Raw genomic sequence first — 19,745 nt, 5'->3', positions numbered from 1 at the left:
TAATTGAATGTGCTGAATCCCAACCTTTGAATATTTCTTTTGTGTGATATCTTTGGTTTGGGTGACAAAGTTTATGCAAATGTGTAAAGGCAGGTTTCTGAATAGGGGTGACCTCATTTTGGTGTTTCATATTGTTCTTGCTGCATTTGCTCTGTTAGAGTTTCATAGGCTGAGAGAGCAGGACCTGAATTCTTTTCTTTCATGTGTGTTAATTACAGAGTTGTTAAATCTCAATCAATCACTGCTATACCTCATCCACTGAAAAAAAATGGATTTGCACAGATGTCACTGAAGGTATAATTTGCCCTGCAGACATGCTGATGACATATGAGAGAAAGAACTCAGTTTGACTTTTTACATCTCCAGATACATTTGCTGTGCTGGCAATTCACTCCTCTCTATATATGTCAAATTTGCTACATTTATATGGTGATTCTTAAAAGACGGCTGTCCTGAACTAATGTTTGGTAGAGCTTTTTTTTTTTCTTTTTTCTTTTTTTTTCCCCTTTTTTTTTTTTAACTTTTTAAAAGTATCAATCAGGAAGGACACTTGTACATTCTCAAAAACTAGTACTGTGAGAATGGTGTTAGCCAGTGACTCAGGGCATCACTGATGCTGGTTGGAGTAGCCACAGTTGCCCTCTCACTTAGGCTTACTGGAGTATTTGTTTTAGCAGCTCTCTGCTGAAAGGGGAGTGCCACAATACAGTAGACTCCAAGCAAATGCTTTATATAAATTATACAATATCCATAAGGCAGAATCACAAAGAAGGGTACAGTGTCTTAGAGCTACTTAGGCTTTTTTTGGTGCCACAAGAAAATTTCTCTGTGACAAGATCATATCCTAGCCTTAAAAGGCATTTTAAAATAACTTCTGAACTGCTAGACCTAACCTGGGGGGAAGATATGCCCCAGCTGTGAAATCTAAAATACCTTAAGCAGTAACCAGCTCAGTATGGTGAATATTTAGAATCTCATAGAATTACTCCTAATTTGGCACAAAGGGTGATCCATTGGCCAGTCATCTCTCTCTATATATATGTGTCAGTTTCCCACCCCTCCTCACCTTAGTCCCAGTGTTTAAACCCTTAGATGTAGTTTTTCTCTGAAGTGGAAGCTAACTCCGTAGTGTAGACTCAATATATTGTTCAAACTGAGCATTTTGTTACTGCTCCATACTAGAAAAAGAAAGAATAGTTCATTTTCTCTTATTTTGTGGAGGCAAGTTGCCCCTGCTATGATATTTTTGCATGTTTGACAAAATAAACTTGGCTGGAATAAAGTTATGTCCTACACACCATGTCTTCAAAATTTCTATCCTTCACATGGGAGTGTATTCATTAGAGAGCTTGCCACAACAGAGAAACTATTCTGCTAAAAAAAAATAAGTCAAATGCTACTGTTACTTATGGCTGGAATTATTTCTGTCACTAGACTGATCAAAGTGATGTGAATGTGTATATGGATCCTCAAAGTAATAATTTTGATAGATGCTGTTTTAAGAAGGTTTTTGCTATCAGAGGTTATTAAAATTCTTTTGTTTTTAGGAATAGCTCTACTTTCACACCAGCAGACACAGTGGCTATCGTTTTCTGTTCCACACACAAATCCCTCACCCTGGGTAAGTCAGGAGATAAACTTGTGAGTAAAACAACAGTAACATTAATGCCTTGCTGTGTTGAAAAAAAAATTGGTTTAGTTGCTGGTTTTTCTGCTTAAATGGTTTTGGGTTTAGTGTGACAAGTACTGTTACCAGTATGATACTAAAAGTAGGATAATATTTTTGCACAGATGAAACTAATTCTCCCTACAGGGCAGAGAACACAATTTTCTCAGTTGAGATTTTAGTGATTGTAGAGTAAGACCACCTGATTTGTGAAAAGCTGTATTTTTCTTTTGGTTTTTATTCTGCTCTGTTGCTTAATCCAATGCTGATAAAATTTCAGGTTTTTTTCTGAAGAGATGGCTAGGTGTATCTGCCCAGTTTGACAGTAAAATCTTGCATCTAAAAACTGGGATGTACAAGTGAAAATCAAAGGACATAGTGTATTCAGAAATCACAAATAGACAATACTCTTTTGCTTAATATGAGCAAAATGTATGTGTTGGAGTCTGCAGACACTTTCGGTAGCTTTATTTCTTGGTATTCATTTATCATAACATCATAGAGATATTTGTCACTTATGACCCCATAGTGATAATAAAATATTCTGATGGATATTCAGAAAATACTGTTAAATCAGAAATGCTTACAGCCACTTGCTGCTGGTTCCTCCAGTAGGTTCAGTCAGGGACACAATTGGGCTGTTTTCAGATTATAAAAATAGATGTTTAGTAAACATGAATATGACTGAATATCTGACTCTTTTCAAGAGTGTAACTGTGAAAGAGGAGCACAGCTAGTGTCAATGACAAAGGTAAGAGCTCAGCCTGAAACAGGGGAAGAACATGTTCGGACTTAGATGTTTTCCAAGTCAGTTTGATAGAGCAAAACTCACCTCAGGTTCTTTGCGTCAGCCAGGCCTGTGCTGCAGAACTGTTAGCAAGTGCCTTTGAAAGTCTGTGGGAAGTGGAGGAGTTCCTGGAAGACAAGGAAAAGTCAAAATGTCCCTTTTTCCAGTGGAAATGAGGAGGGAACAAGGAATTATAGATCAGTGAGTTTTAACTTCATTTTGTAGAAAACTACTGAACCAAGTAATTAAGTAAGTTGTTTTAACAGTGTAGGAAGAACAAGGAGACGAGTAACAGCCCCATAGCTTTGTCAAATACATAGCATACTAAACTAACCTACCTTCCATTCACACAGGGTCCTGTGGGTTGCAGGGAAGCAGCAAAAGTTATGTGGCTTGAGAGATTTATGGCTTTTGATATTTGCACAATATTTTGGGCTCCACAATTCAAAAATTATGTGGACTAACTGGAAAGAACTGAGAAGAGAGTGCCATGAATGATCATAGACCTCAAAAACGTGACCCCAGAGGTAGATTGAAGCAGTTGGGATTGTTGAGAGAAGATAACTGAAATACTGCAGTGATTTCCAAATGCATAAAAGGTTGATGCAAAGAAGGAAGAAAGTAACTCTGTCACAGTGGACTTTGTAAAGGGAAGGACTTTGTTACAGTGATGATGATTTCAGCTAACAATCAGGGAAACCTATCTAGTGTAAAACAGTTCAGCTTTGGAATATGTTGCCTATTGATGTCTTCAATCTCCTATCATTGTAGACAAGCCTCAGATGGGAATTAAATAGCTGGAGTTGATCCTGCGTTTGAGCAGTACATAGATTAAATGACATTGCTCTTTTCCAGCCAAATGTTCTATGAAACTGAGCTTGGACTAATAAAGGAGCTTGTATTCAGGACAGTTCCTCTTGCATTTGTAGAAAGCAGCTGCACACATAAGTCATAACACACTGCTGTGCTTTCTGTTTGGAAGTGTGTATGAACTTAGGGCACAACTGTGATACTACAGAAGAAAAGCTGGAGAAGCTGGTTGTGTTTAACAGCACAAATGTGCAAGTTTCCCTTTCTCTCCCCGGAGGGAATAGTTTTATATAGGCTCTGTTGCATATTTCTGCCAGCATGCCATGACACTAAGAAAATAAGCACAAAGCCTTTTAAAATATTTAAGTCCTAAAGGGGCTTGCCATCACCCCCCAAAAAATGAGGACTGTTCATTTCTTTTACTCACTCTACCATAAGGATGCAGCCTGTCTTGACCTGACTCTGTGCACACAGCTGAGTCAGTTCACTTTTCTTCTGCTACTACACTCTCAATTTTTTATGTTATTTTCTTTTTTAGAAGAACTTAGTTTGAGCTTCCTAGCTCCCTTGACCTTTTGGCTTATATTTTCCCAATTCCAAGTTACTGCTTATATTAGCATAGCCTTATGAGCCAGATTTTGTATTCTGCAGTTTTCTTTGCCTGAGTACACCAGCAAAAATACTTTGGCCACCTTGACTTCAAGGATTCCTGCAGCTTCTCCCCAGCCATAAATACATTTTTCCCCTAGTTCAGATATCCCATGTCTAAGTGTGCAGGTTGAAGTGAACATGTAGATAGTGGAATGTGGTACTGTGGGGCTGTTTCTGAGCTGTGGGCTGTTCTGTCTGTCAGCTTTGGGGCAGGCTGCTTTCCAGTCATCCTGGGAGAGGAATGGGGAAATGCTCCTTTTGGCAGTCCCCTGGGAGCCTGTCCTTGGTATGCCTGAAGTACCTGCTGGTCTTGTGTGCACCCCTGCTCCATGGGTGTCCAGGTATGCCTGCTGTGTATCAGATTCCAGCTGGCTGAGTTTGGGACCATTGATATTTTATTCTGTTTGGTGTTAGTACCTGTTCCAGATGACATAGAGCTGTATAAAAACAGATGTGTATGAAAATCAGTAATATTGGATTTTACAAAGCCAGAGTGTGATGAGGCATGTGCCTGAGCTGGTGATGCAAACAGATATGTTAACCAGAGCAGGAGGCATTCTTTCCTTCACTGAAGGTGGGCACAGAGTAGATCTAATTCATTTTTAAGGATTAGCAGTTTCTGAATGACTCTTAAATCTTTCCCTGTCCACCCTGGTCTTAGCAGAAACAAGATAAACACAGGCATTTTGGCCTATACTCTTTTGCTGTTCTGGCACATTTCTGCTTGTCCATAGGTGTTTATTATAAACATGCAATGAGAGATCTTCTGCTCGCTTATGTTCCTTCTCCCTCTGTCACTGCAATGCCGGAAAGCACAAACACGGCTCACGCTCTCATTTCACATCTGTTGTGGAGCTCTGCTTTGTTTGTCTTCAAGATTCCAGTGGTAGTGCATAAATGACCCCCCAACACCTGTTCTTTTGCTTTGAAACTGATTTCTCTCAGCTTGGCAGGTGAAACTCCAAATAGGTATGTCTGGCCCATTCCCTGGGGAGCTAAGAATGGCACCAACTAAAGTGGGAGAAGAGCTGACAGCTTTAAAGCTTTAGAAGTGGTAATAGGAGAGGCATGAGAAGACTTTTGTAAGTCACTTTCTCCCACACCATATTATGAAACCAGCTAATTCCCATGCAGTGCATGCTCATGAGGCCAACTGCCACTTCCACTGTTGCATCCATGAATAAGTGCTTGCTCTACACAGAGATGAGTGCTGCTCCCATGTGCTGGGTCTTATTTTGTAGACAGAACAGTTGGCACACTTTTTGTCTCAAAGATCAGAGTGCAGGGTGTGTTTGTGTAAGGACAAATTACACAGGGTAGGTGCCTTTGTGTTCCTTGGTTGGGAGCACAAACCAGTACCTCTGCATAGAGGTGGGTGCTTCGGCAGGGTTTTGAATAAAGGGCATCACACATGCAGAAAAACCAATGTTTATTTGCATTTCACCTAAAGAGCGAAGCAGGATATAAACTTGCAAGGAAGCCAAGATCAATATAGTATCCACAATGGCCTCTGGCATTTTCACCCCCACATTGTTCCCTTTCTCTCCGTCTCCCTGCTCACATATATGCTAGGTACATGAGAGCACACACATATGCAGACATTTGATGCATGGCTTTTATTAGTGCATTTGCCATTGATTGATTAGTACTTAGTATTAGTACTTCTTCTATTGATTGATTGCAGATGAAGTGACTATTTGACCTTTAATTATGAGCCTTGCTATTGAAAATGACATTGAGCTATGGCTTCACATAATCCATCTGGAAAGCCCGACATGATGCCATTCCCTGGAGTTCATTCAGTGAGAAGAGAAGAGGCCTCAAGGAAGTGCAAAGCTATCACTGTAGCTCATTTAAAAAAATACTGCAGTTGTTGCTTGCACTTACACAAAAGTTGCAGCCAAATACAGAACGTTAATTTATTTTTTTCAGAGAGTGAATTGCTAGCTAGAAGTTACAACTCTGAAAGGAAAATTCAGGATTGTCAAAACACATATATTTTATTTAATTCTTGGTATTTACTATGTAAAATTATCAGCAAAATCAAAATACTGTTACCTATTTTGGCTACCACAGGTGCAAATATTAATACTGGAGGTATGATGAACAGCAGATTGGTAAAACAAAACAGCAAAAATATCCCTACCTAATAATAAGATTGGGGTATTGTTTGTGATAGAGGATGTATTTTTCCTCATTTGGATTCAGCAATGTAGCAGTTCTCTCACCATGAAGCCCTTCAAGTAATACAGTCAAAGTTTCTAGCCTACCAAATAACTTTCAGGCAAGAATAGAGTTCATTCTAGAAATAAAAGCCAAAACAACAACTTTCTTTTGTCTTGTTTTAATTTAATTCAAATTTATTTTTTAAATATTCAGCCTCTTACTGCTCAAGTACTTGAGCAATGGCGTGTACTTGAACAATTCTTAAAAGCCTGATGTAGTGCACAAGTGGATTCAGAGGGGAATGTCTGTGAGGGGATCATTCAGGCTGTGGATTAATCAGCCCATGCCTTCCCCCGAGCTGCCCAGCTGCACAGTGGGACAGCGGGCATCATGCTGACATATAGCTCCATTCTGCTCTCAGGTATCTATAGTTTTCTGTCATGCTTTCTACAGATATCACCTTATAAGATTTTTCAGGATAAATAATATATTGAAATGCTGTACTAATCCATTTATTGTCTGGTGATAATTACCTTTCTCCTTTACATAGAAAAATGCTAAAATGTTCTAACTTGTGCTAAGATAAAAGGTGGATGATTTAAAAAAGGAGGCATCTCTTAATCATTCTGTAATAGAAAGGTAGGGTGGCAAAATCACGTGTGTTGCCCTAAGCGAGAATTGAGGCTATTCTCTGGTATTTTTGGAGTGTAGTGGTTTTTCTCTGCTCCTGGCAGAGAACTTTCCTCTAAGGCAGTTATTCATCAAGGTCCTCTGCCTTTCACATAAAGATATAGAAAATAATCCTGGTTAATTGCTCTCTGAAAGTTTTCAAGAGTAAGACTTTTGATGCTGTTTTTTACCTTCAGATTTTTTCCCATGAATGTTGGACAGGAGATTTTCTACATTCTGTCATACCTCTTGGTGTTGGTAGCACTTGAATTTGCATTTGTATCTTTTACAGGCTTTTAGTCTCATTGCTTCCCTGGGTGTCTGATAGGGTGATGTAAGTAAAAATGATCCAGCTACTCCTCTGCCTGGGAACTGGTGGGTGCTGACCCTCAGGGCAGAAGGGAAGCTGATGGGAGGAGAATGCTTCAAAGAATGAGTGTCTTCTAAAGGCTGTGTCTGGACCCCTCACTGCTGCCCAGAGAGTTAGGAACTCTCTCATTTCTGCTTCTGAGATCCCTCAGGAGTGGGCTTAGTGACTGCTAGAACCTTCTTTAAGTTTTGATACAGTGATTCTTTGGGCCAAAATGAAATCTTTTTCTCATCACTTCAGTCTTTGCCCAGCATTTGCTTGGAAGGAACAGCAGGTTATTGTTTGGGCATTTTCCTCAGCTCTGTGATTCTCCTCTCTGTCTCTGGAAAAATAAGAATCAAAGGATTTGTGTTACATGATATGACAGTGAGGAGAACAGAAGTATCTTGATCTACTGCGCTTTTCTCATGTTAGCATCTTTCTTTTGTAGGCATGTGAGTCATATTTCTTAGTTTGGCAGTCTTCTAGAGCCAACATTTGGTTCTTATCCATCAGTATTATCAGTCAGGTTATCACCAAGTAACTGTCATGTCTTCTCTCTCAGCAGACCTCAAAAAAATGCCTGGGAAATGCTGTTACCTATTTCCAGTACACTGCAAAACCATGTATATCTGGATATATATATATAATACAAGGTTTTATATAGGTATGTTTACCTATATAAATATTAGCAAACTGAAATATAGACAGAAGATTTCTGTAACTGGGAATAGGGTGAGTGTTTCCTGCTTGCATACCAATCACTGTCTTGCACACAAAAGCGTTTCTGCAATACTTACACCATCGCTCACGTGGGGGAACTGTCTGCACAGGAAGTCAAAACTGACAGTTTTGGGTAGGCTGTGGTCACTGGGATGCTCTGGGCCAGAGCATCAATCTTATTTTCTCTCGTTACTCATATGTGGCTGGCCCCTGTTTCCCTCCTTCAGAGCAGAGCATCCCTGGGTCTGAACTTTGCAGAGGGAAATGTGCTGGCAGGCCAGTCTGACAGTAGAAAATGGCATAATCCAGGGAGTTATGGTGGCTTTTAGGCACCGAATACTTGTCTCTCCCTTGGTTTTTTTAACCACAGCTATCACAATCTAGTACATTTAATCTGTTGCAATTTAGTAAATTTTGACCTTTCTGTGATTCTAGAAGGGGAAATACTACAACAAATTAGGGAATCTCCTTTCCTTTCTGACCTGAAACATATGTTTCCTTGATTAGACCTAGAATGTGGCGAGAAATTCTGTACCAGCTCCCAGGGCTTCCTTTTCATCTGTATAGGTTTTTTATTAATATTTAGAAAGTTTGCCTGCAGCAGTACTAAAATGTGCATCAGAGGACATCAGTTGTTTACTGTGTTTGAACTGAAGAATCTCTCCCAGGAGATCTCATTCACTTGAAGTTTATGTCTCTCAATCTCGACTTGCAGAAAGAGATCGATGAATAACAATTGTCATTTCAGAGTTACACCTCTCCAATTATTTATTTGGTTGTGTGTCTTTCCAGAAGCACACGTAATTGGATCAGACACTAAAAACCAGATTGCAGGTTTTTAATGACAGCAAGCTCACACCTCTTTATAATGAAATAAAAAAAGTAAACACACATATCCATCTGTAAAATGATAATGACACAGGAGCTCTCCTTCTCCACCTAAAACAGTTAAAGCTAATTTATCTACTTTAAGAAACTGCATTATATTCAGTAGACAGCTGACAGGTTACCCTTGGGAAGATCCGTGTTTGGACATGACTCAAGTTGGGGTTTTTTTTACCTCAAGCTGGCAGAGGCTACGAGTGTCACCCATAGTAAAGCTGGTGACTACTGAAGATGATGTTGAGTCTCCCTGAGAGAGTTGTATCTACATTTGCTCTCTCAGTGCACCTTCTGGCAGCCAGTCTGAGCTGCTGACTCCAGACACTTCTAAAGCAGTGGGTGCGAAGATGTGAGAAATCAACAGCAGTAGCGAAATCTGGAAATCTCCTATTGCAGGAGAGTTTGGTAGTCTGGAGCAGGGATCCAGCTCTAAAAGCTGCCATGACCACTGCAAGCACAGAACCCTATCCACAGAGTTTTAGAATAGGAGATAGCATCCCATAGGATTTCTAGGTATAGGAAGCTGTTGTCTTAAAATGCCTTCCCAAATGGAGCAGTAAGATTTTCCGGCCTCATATATTCTTTTTTTGGCTACAGAAATTAGATGAATAAAGGAAAAAATATAGGTTTTTCCTTTATGAAAAGAAGGGTTTTCCTTTTTTACTATTTATAATGAATTTGTGTAACATGTTTTCCTTTGCATCAAGGTTACAGGTTGTGGATATTCTCAGTTCAGGCAGAGAGAAAAAGAAGGTTTTCTAACCAGGTGAGAGCCTGGGAGACACTTGGGAAGGAATGTAAATAATTCTCTAATCTGTCTTGTTGTTCACATTGTTTACAGATATGTTCTGCCACTGTGCGTCATTCAGTGCACACCAATGGTGTGAGATGTTGTTACTCTAAGACCAATGAAATTAGTCCACACAATATTCTCTATTTATAGAGTGGTGCATTTGAAATAAATCAGAATTCATTCTCTAGCCTTTGACTTGGAGTGTTCTCATTACCGTCCTGCTTTACAGCGACAACAGGTGGAGAAAACACTTTAAAAAAATCTGATGAAAAGATAGTATGAAACAGGTTGGAGCATAAACCTTTCCTGCCTGTCTTTACAAACGTAATAAGAAAAACTATAAAACATGTTTTTAATGTTTTTAATAATATGTGTAGATAAATCTATATAATAAAGACTTTAATACTGTGAAATCTCAACCTTAGCTGTGTGTGGAAGGGCAGTAGCGTTCAAGGAAAGAATCAAATTAATCAAATCTCAACTTTGTGGGCTTAGGTTACTTGTCCATTTCTTTGTCCAGAATTCCTTTCATTAGTAGGTTTCCTGTACTAAACCTCTAAAAAAGATTTAAAATTCTGTTAACTTTGTAGCTAAGTTATTGATAGCAAATTTGTAATTCATTATCAATTTGCTGCCTGTGCTTTGAGTAGGAGGTGTATGTATGAAGAGTGAGCTGGTATCCAAGCAATAAAAAAAGCGCTGAAGTGTGAGTGTGGGCTTACGGCATTGCTGCATGCAAATTGTGGTGCCAAATAAGGAATATGAAAAATGACTTACAGTGTTCAAATCATTCCTGAATCCCCTGTTAACTAATTCCTACCACCATATTGTCAGCCAGGTGGAGGTGTTCTGGAGTTTCAGGCGCCAGTCTTCAGTTGTTGGTGTTAAATGTTTCATTGTTAGCAGCTGGTAGGATTGCCTATGCTGTTCATTAAACATCACTTCCAATCTGAATGCACCCATTGAAGCCCCAGAAACAGACAAACTGTGCTTTCTTTCTCTTCCTCCCAGCTTTTGCAATTTTATTTCCTTAAAACTTTGATAGTATCAAGATGTGCTGTTCCCTGTTAACTGCACTTACATTGCATTTGAATTACTGATTTCTGTATGAGTATAGTGGGCCAGTTACGTAAAGAAAAAGAATGAGCAAAAGCATTCAAAGCATATTAAGTTTTCTTCTTTTTAAAAATTCTCGTTAGAGGATTTTCCTTTTGCTGTAACTCTTTCTCATTAATGTCTCCTCTTCTTCCTCCTTTACTTAATTATTAAACCACTCTTATAACATAGCATATATATATATAACTCTTATAACATAGCATAAATTCTTGCATCCCACAGAACTGTATGCCAGTATATGGCCAAATCACTGATTAAGGGCAGAGCCTTCCCAGTAATTCTAGCCCTGCAAAGAGGTAAACCATTTAATGTAATGCAAGGGGATTTTTCTTTCCCAAAGAGAGGGAAATGTTTTTGAATATTAGGGTCCACACATCCAAACTGAGCGAGGACAGCCTCATTTTGCAGTTTTCCCCTGCAGTTCTTCCAGAGTCTCTTAATATCCCACAGTCCCTTGTGTAATCTCCCCCTCAGATGTGTGTTTGTACCACTCCATGAGCCTGGTTTTTGCTTTCCATTGCATTTGTCACTGACCCGAAATATGAAAACATACTGAAAAAGATTGTCTTTTTTGTCCCTGAGAACATTTTAAGCAGAAGTTTTCTTCATACAGCATGTATGTGGGCAAAAGGGCACAATTCTTCCTGCAATGTAATGTGATCTCATATTACATTGGAAGGTGCTTTCTTTGTCTGGAATGGGAATACTCAGTAGCCAACAAATATTTGCATTGTTAGAGGTTGTCAGGTATCGTTTAGCTATTCCCATATCTGAAAGAAACTGGTCCTTAGGGAAAAGCATTTAACTTGAATTCAGGGTGTGCTTTGAAGAGGGCATGGATGTAGGAAAAAGAATCCAGTTAATTTGTCAAAAGCATCTTTTTCTATTGTGATCTCAGTATGTCATAGCACAGTCTGAACAAGGGCAAGAAACATCTATCCCTGGTTTGGCTTCACTGAGGACAGGCAAAGTATGTGACCTTCTGTCTCCTCAAAACTAATTACAGCAATGATTTGCCTGGGAAGAAACAGGGAAGCCCTTAAGAAAGTTTTCAAGTGAGATGAGCAGTATCTTACTGTTCTGCCAGCTCTCTGCATGAACAACTCTTTTCTAATCCTCTAAATTGGGCACTGACTGAATCTTACCAGCCCTTCCCACCATGCAGCCACTGGGCTTCATGCAGAGCTGTTCTGAAACTCAGCAGCCAAGTTTCAGGTGCTCATTTGGCACTGTCTTTGCAGCATAAATTCAGACCCTCCCTTCTCTGGGAGCCTGGGAGAGGTTCAGCGCAATATATGCCCCTCTTTACAGGCCTTTTCTCAGATGAAAAAAGAAATAGCTGTTTGACCAATAATGTTCCTTTCACATCAATCCCTGAGAGGATCCTTCAGCAAGAGAGTAGTGTGGAGAGCATCAGAGAAGCTACCATCATGCACTTGATTCATTTTGTGTATTGCACTTGAAGATTGTAGCAATTGAGAGTTCTTAAATGCATTGACAAGTACAAGGGAGGGGTAAAAATTCAGAGGCTAAAGCTTTTCTTCCAAGTATTTCCACTGCCTCTTTGTGAGGGTTCTTTGGCATTCTGATTCCTGACTGCCTGCTGGTTCCATAGCCCTAGGATGACCTCTCTGTTTTGCCCCAAATCTCTTTTCCTGAGGAGAAATGCTGCAGCTTTTTGTGATGTGGAATGTGTTTCAGTAATGTAGGCAATAAAGGTTTAGGATAAATTGTTTGCTATGAAGACATGGAAGGGGAAAAAAACCTATACAGTGAAGTATGGCAGTAGAGCACTAGCAATAATTCTGCTTTGGCTGTGAGAGATAATGGCCTGTGTTTTGGTGGTAATAAAAATGTTCTATTAAGTTCTCTGAAACCATTGCAATGTGATAGAAAACAGCAAATGATGAAACAGTGCTTTAAGGGGAGCTTACACATCCAGTGAGCATAAAATAAACATATTAAAACAGAAAAAAACCCCCTAATTTCCAGTACTTATTGTTTTATCATTTCCGTCATGGGTATAGGATAAAAGAAAACTCTTACTTGCTTGTTAGAGGAAGAAAGCTCCTACTTGAAGTTCTTACTTGGCAGATGTCAGTTGAAAGCTCTGCTAAGGAATATGCTGCAATGTCAAACTCTGTTGGGTAATTTTAGACAAATGTGTCATGTGTGACATGGAAATATGGCATGCTGTACATTAGTGATTTCCCAAGTGTTTGGATCAGGTAGTAATGTGCTGAGAAAGTGCTCTTTATCTCTCCACACTGCGTACTTGTATTGCAGTGGGGAAAGGCTCTTGGTAGAAATTACTTTAGTCAGAAAAAGAATCCATTTACAATATGTGCCTTCTAACATCTTTCAGACAATGCATTGTATTAAAGAGGCATTTTTTGATTAATGTTTTATAAACATTTTTCAGCATGACAGCTTAAAGTCCCTGTAAAATTGTAAATGCGTGCATAGTGCTCACTTCCATAAAGTCAAATGCCATCTCATAAAGTCTAGTTGGATCCTGTCAGTGACAGTGACACAGAATCAGAACCTTGGAGCATTAAAATTAATTTGCTTCATTTATATTACTGCAGTGATAGCTAGATGAAAAGAGTCCTATATTTAAATTATCTTTAAAATGCCTTCAAATCTTTTAGGGTTTTTTATTATTATTATTATTTTACAGTTAACTAAATGTAGTGAAGTGCAGCATAATATTTTCATGGGCCTTTTAGGAAATGTGAAAGTAGCGAAGGGGAAAGGGGAGGATGTGGGAGGCTACACTGGGTGCAAACTGGGGGAAGGATTAAGTAGCTTTCAGTTGAGCAGGTTATTAGAGAAGCAGTGGCCTTTGGCCAGGGCTGATAACCTACAGCCTTGGAGCCAAACTGGAACACCCTGGAGCGATGGAGAGCAAAGAGGGCTTTCTATGCTGCAAGAGCAGTGCTCTCACTCTTCCTTGTTGCTGTTGAAGGTCAAGGATAAACAGTGTTTCCTTTGCTTTCCTCAGGTTTGCAAAAGGCTTAATGTGGAAAAAAAAAGAGCTGAGTGAGGACACAAAAAAGGAAGAAAACTGAAACGTGCTCCCTATCTTCTTCTCTCAGCTGCAGTGGGACTGTGATGTTGGTGCCCCTGCCCTTAGCAGAGCTGAGTGATTTTAGTGGAAGTACCCAAAACTTACATGGCTGCATGGAGTAGAATCAAAGGTCTTGGGAAACAAACCCTTGGAGGCTGAATGCATGGGAGTGGAGGAGAGAAAGGGAGGAATGGAGAAAACACAAATAGAAAAAGAACCTCTGAACACCAGGACCAAAGAGCAAGTAGGAAGATGGGAACATGGGGGAGCACTGGTAGGAGAAACATACCCAAGCAAAGGAGAAGAGGGAAATTTGGGGTAAAAAGCTGGAAATACCATTGATCTTGTTTGAAAGGGATACCTGTAGAACGATCTTTGTTTTTTCTCCCTTCTGCTGCAGCTCTCTGTAGTTCTAGTCAGGTGAGGTGCTGCTGTCTCATCCCACTCCTATTTGGAGGAAGATGGGAAGCTTGTTAAACCCCCACGTGGAGCAAAGCTCACCAACCTAGCACCAAAGCACAGAAGACAACTTTGTTATTCAGGTTTCATGATATTTAGTGAGTGAGGGTCTTTGGCAGAGAGTTGAACTAGATTGCTGGAAGTTTGTAACTCCATAAACCACAGCAGCATGAATGGGTGTTTGTGGCATGAGCCTTCAGTGTTTTTTTCTCCCAAGTGTTTATATATGTGAATATATATATATGTATATATATGTATGTATATATGTATATATATGCATGTATATATATATGTGTGTGTGTGTGTGTGTGTATATATGAGAAAAATATAGGTGTTTTTGTGTTTCATTTTAATAGAGGTAGAAGTAACTATTGGAGCATGTTTCCCCTAATTAGTTACATGCATGGGTTTATATGTTTGGAAAACATTGGCATCAGTCATACTGATGCTTGCAGCTACTACATATTGCTACTAAAAAGTTTAGATGGCGTTTTTAAAAATAAATAACACTCATGCTGTTTAGTTTAGCTTTGTGGTAATGTTACTGACACAAGCATTTGTGACTACACAATGGGGATCTCTGTCACGAAATATTTTCTGAGAGAGTTGCATACCGGCAAAGTTGGAATTACAAAGATCAGAAATTGCATGAAAAGGCAACAAGGTTGGGTTTCTTTTCTTTCCATTAGACTAGTCCTTACCTGCAAAAATGATTATTATTTCTTCTTTTCACCAGTTAGCATTTCCTGGTAAATAATAGGAACTTTAATTGCACATTAGTAGTTTCCAAGAACCTGTTGTTGTGACATGTATTTAAACAAGCTGTGAATTAAGAACCTCTTTGTTTCAGTGATCTAATTATATTGTCACGTTAATTATAGTATTTTGTATTTATATTTGACAACTTTAATTTTCTTTTCCTAGTTTACAGAAATAGTTTTCCTCTAGAGAATTTACCTTTGAAGCTGGAATTTCTTTTATTTCTTTCAGAAAATGTACAGTTATCTAAAGCATGTCTCAGTCACTTTGAATGCATTCTGTTCACGTCTCTGCCATTAGTTTCTGTGTGATCTTAGGCTAGTCACTGTAGTGTTTCTGATTCTCTGTAGGAGCCCTCTTCAGCTTTCTAAAATGTTTTTGGATCTGTGGATGAAATTGCACTACCAAAACACCAGGTACTGTCTTACAAACAGAAATACAGCATGTTAATAGCTTGGCATTCTAGTATATTTTTCTGTGATTAGAAAATAGAAAAGGACACACGAGGGTCAATTTGAGATGTAGAAACAGGCAATAAAACCTTTATCTGTTTACAAAAACAGTATGATGGGCATTTGAGGTAAATTATGTGCCTTAATATAATGCTAATGCCCATTTAATTTCTATCTACATACTGTTTATTCCCAAGCCCCAGAAATTAGTGTTAATAATAAGCAATTGTGTGATAGGTCCATTATGTTGTTTTGAAGGCAATTATAACACTGAAATAAAGCATGCAAGCCTTTATTTATTTAAATTAATCCATCCCTGCAAACATATACATAGGTAAAGGCTACTAGCGTAGGCATGAGATTTTTAGTGATGTAATGTGATGAAGCTAATAATAATAATAATTACAAGAAATGGTGCTGTGAAACATCATGAAGATTTCAGCAAGCCCAGACACATGTCAACAATAGTGGGGCACTGGTGAAGTAGTAATATTCAACAAATAAGCTGTTTGCTCACAAAGGGAGGGGTCAATGTTATTAAAGGAAACCTGAAATGGTGTTGAGAATTAGAGTTTATCCAAGAGATAAAGAAAAGTTGCTATAAAGATGACAGCTTTGGCTGATCTGATGCAATTCCTCCTGGGGAAATGGAGGGTATGTGGCACAAAGCTCAATGTTTTGTCATTGCTGAGAAAGGAGACAAGGCAGAGCCAAGCTGGATGAAGGTTGGAGCAACCTGGTCTGGTGGAAGGTGTCCCTGTAGGAGGGGGCTGGAACAAGATGGTCTTTGAGGTCCCTTCCAACCCAAACCCTCTGTGATTCTATGAGACAATCATATGAGCTCTCTGAAAACCATGTGTAGTCTGCTTCACTTCAAGGTTGGTGCTGGCAGAGGACTCCTAGAGTGACGTTTAAGATGAGAGAGAAAATAAGGTGCATTCTCAGGAGGCTTCTGAGGAATCACAGCTGTTCTTGTTGGCAGCTGTGCAAATATCTGGTCAGGCAAGACAGAACTGGTTGCAGATTTTGTCCACGCCTGCACTTTGTGAAGCATGGTAGCAAAGTTCCAAGATAAACAGATAATTTTGAACAGTAATATGCTCAAAGTAGGTATAATTGTTTTCATTACTGCAGAAGTGAATAAAACTTATTTTTACATATCACATCATCAAGCAGGAAGATCGTGCATGGAGATGTCTGATAGTATTAGCACTGTTGAGAGCAAATTGCAGCTCTTGGAAAAAATGGCCCATCTCTAGGTCTTAGCACTCACTTGTTTCAGCATCTAGCAACTTCTGTACTCCAGCTGCTGCCTAACTCTTTGTGGGCAGGATCACTTCATATTGCTCACCCAGCTGACTAAACCTTTTCTATCTCATGGGTCAACCAAAGCAGGGGAGGCTCTCATTTGGATGCTCGCCAACTGGAGGGAATGCACGAGCAAAACATGACTCTCCTCCAGTGGAGAACAGACCAAAGAAGGGTTGCAAAGATTACAAGCAGGAGTTGGGCAGGTTGGATGGAGGACAATCATGCGAACATAGAACAGCCCAGTGAGAGGAAGTAGTAAAGAAGCAGTACAAAACTGTGGTCAGCAACTGAACAGTCACGCTATAGCAGAATATATTGTATATCAAGTCTTCAGCAGCAGTTATTTACTGCAATATTAGCATATTTAGAAAAGATCTTTTATGGCATTCCCTACTCCACCCTTTCTGCCACAGAACTTTCTCTGCCATGTATTTTTTGTATTCATGTTCTTGTTCATTTGGGCTGGATTTTTAATATATAAAACATTTCAGTTCATTTTGGGATTTTTGGGATTTCTTTTTTTTTATTGTTAAATGTCAGTGCAACATAAAATGCTTTGCTTTTATCTGGAGCTCAAAGTCTGAGGTAAGAGTCTGTCTGCTGTTTTTCTGCCTGCAGGGATTCCCATGCTGAAGATAGTATTTGCAGGTTATGAACACCTGTCCTTAATTTCTGTCCCTTTGCTCATCTATCATCCTGCTCAGATCCTTCTTGGCAGTCTGTTGGTACCAACGATAAAATCCTGGATGGTTTCTAGGCAAAAGGTAAGGATTGCTGGATTTGATTTATAATGGCAATTGTACTGTGAGGGGAAAAATACCTAAACACATGTCCTAAACTCCTGGGGTTCCTTCTATGGTTGGGATTTTTCTATTTCCTTGCTTCCTCTGTGACAGTGATAATCACAGCAGTATCAAAATAAAAGTGCAGAACTTTATCCTGCTTGAAAAGGGGATTGAAAAGACTGTGAAAGAGTTCAAAGCATGAAGTTAGACCTCTACAGTTAATTCAAGTTACAAATTCATTCAAATTATGAATTCAAAATATGCCCCATAAGATTGTCTCCATCCATTAGCTGACTAATAATCACAGCTTTGGATCTCCTTTATGGAGAAGTGACAAAGATATGTTGGCTGGCATGGGAGCTGGGGAAATGAGGTAAAATAAGGACGCTTTCTGAACTGGATTGAAGCAGGATGAAAACTTTTTTTCCCCTTCCCTCCCTACTTGTGTCACCATTTACAATAGCGTCTATTAAAAAAAAGTCCACAGCAGTTTGGGTTATCCCATTTCATGCCAAAATTAAGGCATGATAACTTGTAGGATTATAGACTGTAACCTAGAGGGTTTGGAATCAACATCACTGATTCAAATTATGCTTATTTCAGTACAAATTGAAGGTATTGACATCTGACAGCCATCCTGTGATCTATGTGAAATTATTGTAGTGGTTTCAGTTAGGTTCTCAGAATAACCACCCTGCAAAAAGCTAGTCCATGAAATAGAATTGAATGCTATCTTTTAATGTTCTGAGATAATAAAGATCAAGAAGCTGCAGCAACTGAAGCAACCTTTGGCAGCCCAGCTCCATCAGCACCCTGCATTCTCCACTTAGCAGTGGAGAAATTTTATTGCTAACACTCATATTTCCAATTTTCAGCAAAACCCCAGTGGCTGTCATTTTACAGCTTCACACCACTAAAGTAACCTCGCTATCTTGAATGATAAAATTCCCCAAATCAGTGATTTTCATGTGTTATCTGAACTGTAAAAAGCAGGAAAACTCTCCGTTTTTAGAAACTGTGTTCAGAAATCAGACCTGGTTAATATATACTGATCTGAGTATCTGAAAATGAAAATCTGAGAATCCAGTGGCAATTATCCATCAGTCTGAAAATCATTGTTTTTCTTTTAATCAGAAATTGTCAGGAGACTTTACAGGGGGTATAAAGAAAATTCCATGCTATTCCTTTAGAAAGACAGCCTAAAGTTTATGCTGCTGATGACAGAACAATCCTTGCAATGCTGACTTCTCTTCAGCATCTCAGGAGTGGAGCTGGAGCTCATCCAGACCTCCCTGATTCTCAGGGCAGTAATGGCCTTTAGGGGCTGCTGTCAGCTGCTGCAAATTAAAACAGCCTTTAAACAGAGCATCAGAAAAGTCAACCAATACTGGAGAGATTTACAGTTCACCAGCACTAGTTTCTTATTCATTAAGCATCAAATAAACCTCCTGTGCTAAGCAGACTGTAATGCCACTGTAGAACCACTTTGGGGGATTGTTGTTCTGTTGCTGCAGTTTCTTCAGTTGGTCTTCTGTATTATTCACAAATGTTATTTTAATTACTCTTTGAAAAAAATCAATGAGGTTGGGTCTGGTACAGTTGCAATAAGTATAATAGAAGTGAATGTTGTGACTGGATAATGGTCTCCTGCTTTGAAAATAAACATGTCATCATCACCCTTGATGTTTATTTTCTACAAACACCTTGGCTTCATTTTGGCGTCTCTCTTGCAGGGGGAGGCAGTTATCCAGTCACAGTACTCAACTGCAGTGACATTCTTACTTAATTATGATAGTACATGTGATCGGGTTGTATGAAATTGAATTTAAATATTTAGAGGTTCATCTACACTAAGGTATTTCTACTTTGTAAATATGGCAGCAGAATCTGCCAAACTACAAAGTTAAAAAATTGTTTCCCCAAACAAAGTGTGGAATGATGTCTCTCTCTCCAAAGTCTCTTGCTGAATAATATCCAAAAGACTAATCTCAAAGGATTGGGTTTAACAATAGTTAAATGCTGGTGTTCCTGAGCAGAATATATCCCATTTATTTTTAAAGGTTTGGGGTTTTTTTAAGGGTTTACATTTGTGCTGGAGTGATTTTCAAGCAGTGCTTACAAGCTTTAAGCAATATTAAAGGTTAATATCTACGATAAGAAGCCCCATCAGGCATCTCTCAGACTGAAAACTGCTTGTTTAGCCAACCTGCTGGAAACAAGAATTCAGACAAATTCCAGTCTGTCAGGGCTCTTCACCCAAAAGACTTCCTTCAGAAAAATGGCGGTTCCAAATTTCA

At 39.1% G+C, this 19,745-nt stretch overlaps 1 protein-coding gene across 5 annotated transcripts in view; it reads left to right on the top strand.

Annotated features, from left to right (window-relative positions):
- The window catches only part of SLC10A7 (solute carrier family 10 member 7), a 138,353-nt gene that overhangs the window by 114,911 nt on the left and 3,697 nt on the right, over positions 1–19,745 (top strand). For 3 of the 5 annotated variants that reach the window (XM_068187789.1, XM_068187787.1, XM_068187788.1), the window contains 2 exons: positions 1,548–1,621; positions 17,282–17,427. In XM_068187789.1, the coding sequence (XP_068043890.1) occupies positions 1,548–1,621; positions 17,282–17,427 (220 nt within the window). Of the gene's footprint in view, positions 1–1,547; positions 1,622–2,806; positions 3,351–15,250; positions 15,317–17,281; positions 17,428–19,745 lie in introns of those variants that run through there. The other 2 variants (XM_068187790.1, XM_068187791.1) reach the window with 2 other exon arrangements.

This window comes from Anomalospiza imberbis, chromosome 4 (genome assembly GCF_031753505.1).
Source record: "Anomalospiza imberbis isolate Cuckoo-Finch-1a 21T00152 chromosome 4, ASM3175350v1, whole genome shotgun sequence".
Classification (NCBI taxonomy): Eukaryota; Metazoa; Chordata; class Aves; order Passeriformes; family Viduidae; genus Anomalospiza; species Anomalospiza imberbis.
Note: the sequence above shows the minus strand (reverse complement) of the source record. Positions and strands in the feature narration are given on the sequence as shown.